This window comes from Taudactylus pleione, unplaced genomic scaffold, assembly GCF_031769625.1.
Source record: "Taudactylus pleione unplaced genomic scaffold, aTauple2 ptg000330l, whole genome shotgun sequence".
NCBI classification, from domain to species: domain Eukaryota; kingdom Metazoa; phylum Chordata; class Amphibia; order Anura; family Myobatrachidae; genus Taudactylus; species Taudactylus pleione.
Window position 1 is genome coordinate 3,427,765 of NW_028284731.1, and position 7,494 is coordinate 3,435,258.

The following is a 7,494-nucleotide window of genomic DNA, read 5'->3' on the forward strand; positions in this document are numbered from 1 at the left end:
GAAAAATGTACTAAAACAACAAGCAGCCAACTGCTGCCATAACCAAAAACAACTTCAAGTGACTGCCAACCCGTCCATAGAGAAGGTAACAGACCCACCATGACTGATGGTCTCCTCTTCATCGCTGTTATTCATGCCTATCCCTCTCCATGGCACAAGCCGCACCCCAGGACTGAAAACATCACAAATTAATCCAGCAAAAACCATTCTGCAACAGGCCACAAAGGTTCTCTATGAACCGACCCAGCCACCATACCCTACACCCACTTCAAACTGCCCTCAAAGCTTCAAACAAATCGTCTAAAGTCAAACACAAACCAGCCTCAGACAGATGCACACCATCGCCCCTGAATAAAGTCCTATCCCTGAAGGAAATTTGAGGTTGGCTAATGACTCGACCACCCTGCCTCACCATTGCCCTAGACACCACCGCATTCACCTTCCGTCTAGCCAGATCCACCGCTCCGGGTCTGACAGCATCACGCCAATGCAGACGAGGTATAATCTCTGACCAAAAAATCATACAAAAAGGCCAAAGCGCCATCAATGCTAGTAGCTCCCTGCAAATCCTGCATCTACGCTCCAGCGAAGACACTGAAGTCAAGTCATTCCCCCCTAGATGTATTATAAGGAACAATGGGTGCCCAAATTCCCGCACAGCTCTATGCACAGACATCTGAAAGGCATCCCAGCGCATGCCTCGATGACCTATCCACCTCACCAAACGAGTCTCTGGGTACAACCTATCAGCAGTCCTTCCAGACCTTGCTGCCCAAAATATGAAAGAATGCCCTAGCACCCATACAAATGAACTATCCAATTGCAAACCTGTCAAAATAATAAAGAAAAATTATTAATAATGTTATAAAAAGGGGACTGGTCAATTAGACGAGGATAAACAACCTCAGCAAATAGCCTGATTAAGTAAAAACTAATGAGGAAGAGGTATTGAGGGGCTAACGTGGCTCTACATTGAACTAATAAGAAGGAGGGGATAATGATTACATTTATTACCTGGGCCTAATATATTTCTGGGAAGTGGGGGGGGGGGGAATCCCAGCTTGACTTGAGGCAAAACATAGAACTTCCACCAGCGGCAGCAGCCTCGGTTAAAACTGATGGTAAAACAAAATTCCTCAAGACCCCCACCCACTAGGGTGACGAGTAGCTAGTCCCCAAGCTGAGATTAACAGCCAGACCGAAACCTAATGTATCTCCGATACACACCAGACTTCCATGTGCCTAGCACCTGAATGTCGCTCGCCGACCACCCTGCCGCAGCGGCAGCTGTAGCAGCGCTGATGCGGAAGGAGTGAGTGCCGTAATCAGACGGCGATAAACCCAGATGTAAAATGCATTGTTTTAACATCCACGCAAACTGATAACGTGTGACTGGCAACGCATCAAGGTGCGTCAACCAAGCACCCGCTCCAGCTGGCCGAATCTGCAGGTAAGCCGATGCCAGCCTGACCGGACAAATAGCCCTCTGCTGGCAACGACCTAAAGTCACCCATCGCCCCTTGGTATTTTGATCTGTCTTGGAACGCCGAATGAGACATTGTATCAAATCGGAGCAAACCCACACATGGGAGCGAAGCATGGGCGAAACAGCCGCCTTGGAAGGGGCAACCAATTCACCCACCCTAAACGCCCCGTGATAAGCCATCCCAAAAGCCAGTCTAAACAAACACAACTCATTGGATGACGCGCAGACCCTAGACAGAACTTTTAACATGCGACCCAAAAATTTCCTGTCAATTGGGCGCCGGGGATCCGGCGTTGTAGGAGCCACCCTAGCCCAACCCTTCAAAACCCGCGACAGGTAAAATGACTTGGTAACATCGACTTCCCCTCGTAAACGCGAAAAATAGGAAATCCCGGCCAGCATTTTAACCACGCATGACCTAAATTTTCCCGACGAATATAGGCGAGTATCAATGAACTGTGACTCTTACCTCTGTTCTGCCGATGCGAGCGAAACACATTCCATTGCTTCCAAGCGGAAAGGTAGGCAACGTGCGTAGCCGCGGCCAAGGATCGGCGAGCTAATCCCTCCATGTCGGCCGGATCACCTGCCATACATAAGACGGACACAACTCACCAACCAATTCAGCCCCAGGTGCCAAACGTCTGAACCTCCCCCACTCCCGGCGTGACAGCGCATCAGCAATATCATTCTCTACTCCAGGAACATGTTCCGCACGCAAAGCAATGTTACCCTGCAAGCACCGCAACACTATCTGCGCTAGCAACCTGATGGCCTGTAGACATTAAGACTTTTGTCTATTAATGGCTTGCACCACCCCTAGGTTATGACACCAGAAAATCACAGCCCATTATGGGAAATAATTCGAGTAAAATCAAGTTCTTTGTCAAACCCTCGGCAACCTACTCAAACGGCCAAAGAGCCGCACACCACTTCCCATCAAAATAAGCTCCGAAGCCGACAGAACCAGCCACATCAGTGAACAAGTGAAGGGCTGAGCTGGACACCGGAGGCGAAACCCAAATCCTAATTCCATTAAAATTCCTCAAAAACGCCTCCCAAATAAGCAAATCCCTCCGCATTTCCCTAGTGAGGCGAATAAAATGATGCCCGTGCCGAACCCCTGCCGTGGCCCGCTCCAACTTACGACAGAATATCCTACCCATAAGAATCACCCGACATGCAAAATTAAGCAGGCCCAAAAGCGATTGAGCCTGCTTAAGTGTCATTTTCCCATTCGCAAGGGCCAGCAAAACCCCGTCTTGAAGGCGCAGCACTTTATCATTTGGTAATCGACATAAACCTTGAATAGTATCTATCTCGATCCCCAAATACGTCAAAACAGACGTGGGCCCTTCTGTCTTGTCTGCAGCAATGGGTACCCCAAAATCATGAAACAACTGCATGGCCGCTTCCAAAAGCCTAACACAACATAGGGAACCCGCCGGACCCACGAATAAGAAATCGTCCAGATAATGGGCAATACCGGACTGGCCCTAAAAAATCTCCAAGCTCCAATGCAAAAAGCTGCTCAAACATTCAAAATAAGCGCAAGACAACGAGCAACCCATGGGTAAGCACAGGTCAACGTAGTACCCATCATCCAAACGAAATCCCATGAACCTAAACGCTGATGGATGAAGCGGCAATAAAAGGAAAGCGGATTCAACATCCAGCTTGCACAGCAGATCCCCCAGGCCAAAAGATTGCACCATGTCCAGAGCAGCATCAAAAGATTGATAAACTACCCTGCACAAGTCTTCCGGTATGGCATCGTTGACCGAGGAACCCGCCGGGCAAGACAGATGCTGAATGAGCCGGAACTTCCCCGCAGCCTTCTTGGGTACAACCCCTACCGGAGATAGTACTAAATCCGCTATTGGAGGCACCGCAAAAGGCCACGCCATACGCCCCAGACGAACCTCCTGCAGCACCTTTTCTCGCAAAACTTCAGGGAAATCCCTTGCCAAGCGCAAATTCTGAACGGATTTGCAACAAACTGGACGTAAAATAGGCAAGCCAAAGTGATCCGTAAAACCATCCTTCAGGAAGTTCACCGCAGCGCGCAAAGGGTATAGCTATAACCACGGCAGCAAAGCCCGCACGCAAATCGGCGTGGGGGCTCTATCTAGCGGGAGGGGCTGCGGGTCCGTGGCTTGGGGTAGTGGCAGCGCCACCACTCCCCCCCAGTAAATGGTCGTGTGCAATCTTTAATGGGGTGCGAACCCCCACAGCGGATACAAAGGTGACGAAACTGGCACCGAGAATCCAAAGTACATTGCCCGTTGTTAAAGGCAAAACACTTACCATGTCCAGGTTTGGTACCGGACCCCTTTGCCCCGCCCGAATGACCCCCAAACAAACCCGACCCTGACCTAGCTGGACGACGTTGACTAACGCCCTCTGCCGCTGCCCGGCTGAGTAACATCAACGAAAACTTCCACGTCCTTAGCGCCAAAATCAATAATCTCGCGCCCGTGTTGCTTACGACGAAATTCTTTGTCATAAACACACCATGCAGCCCCCCCGAGCAGAGCTAAAGAGATCGTGGATGAGGTATAAATACTGGATAATATTCATATGCTCATCCGGACGTGTCTCCAGGTAATACGCAGAAAAGACATACATGCCTTTAAGCCATGTATGATAGGACCTGCCAGCCTCATCGCCCCCAAAACCCTTCTTCTTGGCAGCCGCTAGCGCCTTCTTGGCTTTACTGGTTAACGTGAACACATTAACGTACCTACCCCGTCTAATTCTCTCGCACATACGAGGACGAAGACCCCGAAGCACCGCAGTGTTGGAACAACGCAGAGCATCCGTATGCCCCGACCCTAAAGACATACTACTGCTACTCAATGAGCTGCGTCTTTTCTTAGAGCGCCGTTTCCCGGAACCCTGCTTACTGCTCCCGCTACCTGCAGTGGACCTAGAAGAGGTAGAGGAGAAACTCCGCCCCCTTCTAGATCTGTTACGCTGCCTGCGCCTACTACGAGACGACTTAGCTGGCAACACCTGGAGAAGAATTACTAGGCTCCCATTTGGGATCTGGAGAAGACTCACCAGACCTGGAGGACCATCTCTCGGACCTCCCGCTTCCTGACATGCCCTGATCGACTTGCACTGACTCCATCGTAATACTGCCGGAATGCTCTGCAATGGAAGACCTATCGTTAGCAAGCTCAATAGCAACTCTGGCCGAACCTTGCGCCACGGCGCTGTTAACCCTCCTACGTGAGCCTGTTGACCTACTAAGTGCCGCGGTTACGACTGGGACAATAGACTGTGTCACCCGCGAGGCAATAAGGGTAGGTTCATCCTGCACTACTGCCGCCCTGCCCCCCCCACCGGGCCCGGTGGTAAAAAGGGGGATGATCGCTGAGACCACCGAAGCACATAAATCAGAGACTTCCGCCAGGTCTAAACCACCCCTAGCCTCGCGGGTCGCGCCAACATTCGCAACCCCGGAAGGAAGTCCCCTGCGGGACGAAGGAGGCATGCTTGCTACCTCCGCGTAAGTCCTCCCGTCAGTGCCATAACTACCTCCGCTCCTAGCATAATGCAAATCTATTTCTGACAACCACTCTCCAGAAGACTCAGATTCTGACAGGGAGGTGGCAGAGGACCCACGTCTGCACGCCCTCCTGCGAGCCCATGCATTATGCCTATGTACACTCCCACCTGCTAAAACAGGGTCAGGTCTGGACCCCCTGTGTCTCCTGGAAGCAGCAGGTCCTGAAACCATGTACCGGCCCAAACCGCACGCTGACTTACCCCTGCCGCGTGCTCTACGTCCACGTGGTGTGTCAGGGCCCCCGCCTTCAATGGCCACTGCTCCCCCCAATTCTGTGCTTCCCTGGTCGCCTAGATAAGCGCGTTGAGCGGCGACCGCCCATCACACTGGAGCGGGCCAGGGAGACCCAAAATGGCGCCTGACCCGTGGGCTCTCCTTCCCGTGGGAGCAAGTCCCCATCCGCGGCTCAATCTGCAGGGCGGCCCGCTCCGGCACGCGCATTCACAGGGGAACCTGACAGTCCCCTAATGGATGCGCGGTCACGCGGATCACCTCTGCCCCTGCCTGCACAAGCCCCGTTGTGGCCCGCCACTCCTCCGCCCTCCGGGTCACGCGGCCCGGACGGCAAAGGGCTGCGGCCACGCTCACCCTCCGCCACACTAGTAAGCCTCCTGCTCGCCGCGACGGTATCAATCACATACCGCGCGGAGAGGGAGACCACACGTCTGGGGCGCTGCATAATGAAAAAGGCGACAGGGAAAGAATTAGGGGAAGGAACAGGTAAGGAATAGGGAAAGAACAGGGAAAGAAAAGAAAAGAAAGAGGGGGGGGAGATGAATATAAGAAGGAAAGGTTAAAAGAAAAGGAGGGATAGCAGCAGAGACAGGGATTCAAAGGTAGTGTGGATGAAAGGAAAGAAAAGAGAATAACCAGTAAAATACACTGAACACTGATATGAGGTACTTCTCTGTCCAAAGTCAGGAAAGGAAGAGAGAGAAATCTCTTCCCCACCCATGAAAAAAACCTATAACTCCTCCCCCCCTTTCTATTAACCCCCTTGCTACTGGCTACTTCCCCCAAAACAAATTCCTTCCCAGCAACAGCCAACCCATGATTTGTCCATGAGGAGAGCCAATGCACAGACCTGGAGGTTTATGACATTTCTGTCACATGTATTCCCTCCATGTTCTTTATATTTCAGTCATGGCTGGTTACAAGGAATACTGGACAGGATTTCTGGAGCTGTACCAAGCCAATGAATGTCTGTGGAATATAAAGATGAAAGAATACTCAGATCGGGGTTTGAAAAACAAGGCTTACGCCAAGCTGCTGGAGTATTGCAGGCGCCTAAAGCAAGATGCTACCATTGACTGGGTAAAGCAGAAGATAAATAATTTCCGAACAACGTTCATGCGGGAGCACACAAAATATGAGAGTGCCAAACGTTCGGGAGCAGGGGCAGATGAGGTGAAGAAACCAACATTATGGTATTATGACATCCTGTCCTTCGTCCTGGCAAAAGAGCCGGAGACTCGGTCGGTTAGCTCACTGGATGAGGGCGTGGAGGTGGTTCCTCCTGTTGAAGTACTGGAGACTCAGGATTCCGTAAGTAGATACACTATTATATGGTATTTTAATAATTTTTAGGACCAGTTAAATTTAGTTTACAGATGGTATGTAGTGATGTAGGTACCACTTGAAATGTTTTTTTTTGTTAACCGCAAACAACATTTTATCCTGCAAGTTTTTTTTTTTTTTAAATAGATAATACTTATTATTTGTTCTCCTAGCTTCATCCAATGGAGGAAGTGGATCCTGGGCCTCCGGCCAGTGAGCTAGTGGAACTTGAGTCGAGCATTGTGGAGGTGCCACCATCACCACCACCTCCCCAGCCACCGGCCAAGAAGCGGAGGTCGGCAGGCAAGGCAGCGCAAGCCTCAAGTTCCGGACCAGGTCGGGCTGAAAATTTTTTAACACGTGCTGAGGAGGTTCTTCAGACGAGTTCGGATGATTTCACAATTTTTGGTCTCAACATGGGCAATGAGTTGAGGAAGATGAAGCCCTGAACCCAACATCTTTGTAGGCGGCTTATATATGGGGTTATCTATCGTGGTATGGCTGATGAGGTGGATGAAACCATGACAATAGGCCCATACATACCCCTGCAAAGTGTACCCACGGATACCAGTACCAGTCACCTCCATGCGCCGATTCCCCTAAATCCTCCTCCGCAAATGTCTCCACGTTCTGCGTCGGGATCCCCTACATCACCATTCAAACTTCCTGGGCCTTCCTCAGTTGGCCTTCACTCTGCTGTTGGGAGTGCATTGGCCACCCTTGCCCATGACGATTTTTTTGAGGCCTAATTTTTTCAGAGACGTTTGTCGATGGCATGTTTGTTAATTATTTTTTAGCCCGATTTCTCCTTCTCTTTCACCAGGATGTTGGACACTTGGTCATAATATCATAATGTTGGACTTTCTTCACCTTATTT

The 7,494-nt window shown here is 50.7% G+C and overlaps 1 protein-coding gene and 2 pseudogenes across 1 annotated transcript; 1 reads left to right on the forward strand and 2 right to left on the reverse strand.

Moving 5' to 3' along the window:
- Positions 1–1,186: 1,186 nt before the first annotated feature.
- LOC148509187 (uncharacterized) lies at positions 1,187–2,058 on the reverse strand (annotated as a pseudogene).
- Positions 2,059–3,614: 1,556 nt separating this feature from the next.
- On the reverse strand, positions 3,615–4,566 carry LOC148509188 (uncharacterized; annotated as a pseudogene).
- Positions 4,567–5,740: 1,174 nt separating this feature from the next.
- LOC148509189 (uncharacterized) lies at positions 5,741–7,066 on the forward strand. The gene is made up of 3 exons (XM_088443483.1): positions 5,741–5,780; positions 6,202–6,605; positions 6,791–7,066. The coding sequence occupies exons 1-3, from the start codon at positions 5,741–5,743 to the stop codon at positions 7,064–7,066; spliced, it is 720 nt and encodes a 239-aa protein (XP_088299609.1).
- The last annotated feature ends 428 nt before the right edge of the window (positions 7,067–7,494 follow it).

What these genes read in the sequence shown, in the direction of transcription:
- LOC148509189 (XM_088443483.1), top strand. Translation starts at nt 5,741, where the DNA reads ATGAAAAAGGCGACAGGGAAAGAATTAGGGGAAGGAACAG. An exon ending in AGAATTAGGGGAAGGAACAG is followed by an intron (nt 5,781 to 6,201) that starts GTAAGGAATAGG and finishes TTTATATTTCAG; the next exon opens with TCATGGCTGGTTACAAGGAA. An exon ending in TACTGGAGACTCAGGATTCC is followed by an intron (nt 6,606 to 6,790) that starts GTAAGTAGATAC and finishes TTGTTCTCCTAG; the next exon opens with CTTCATCCAATGGAGGAAGT.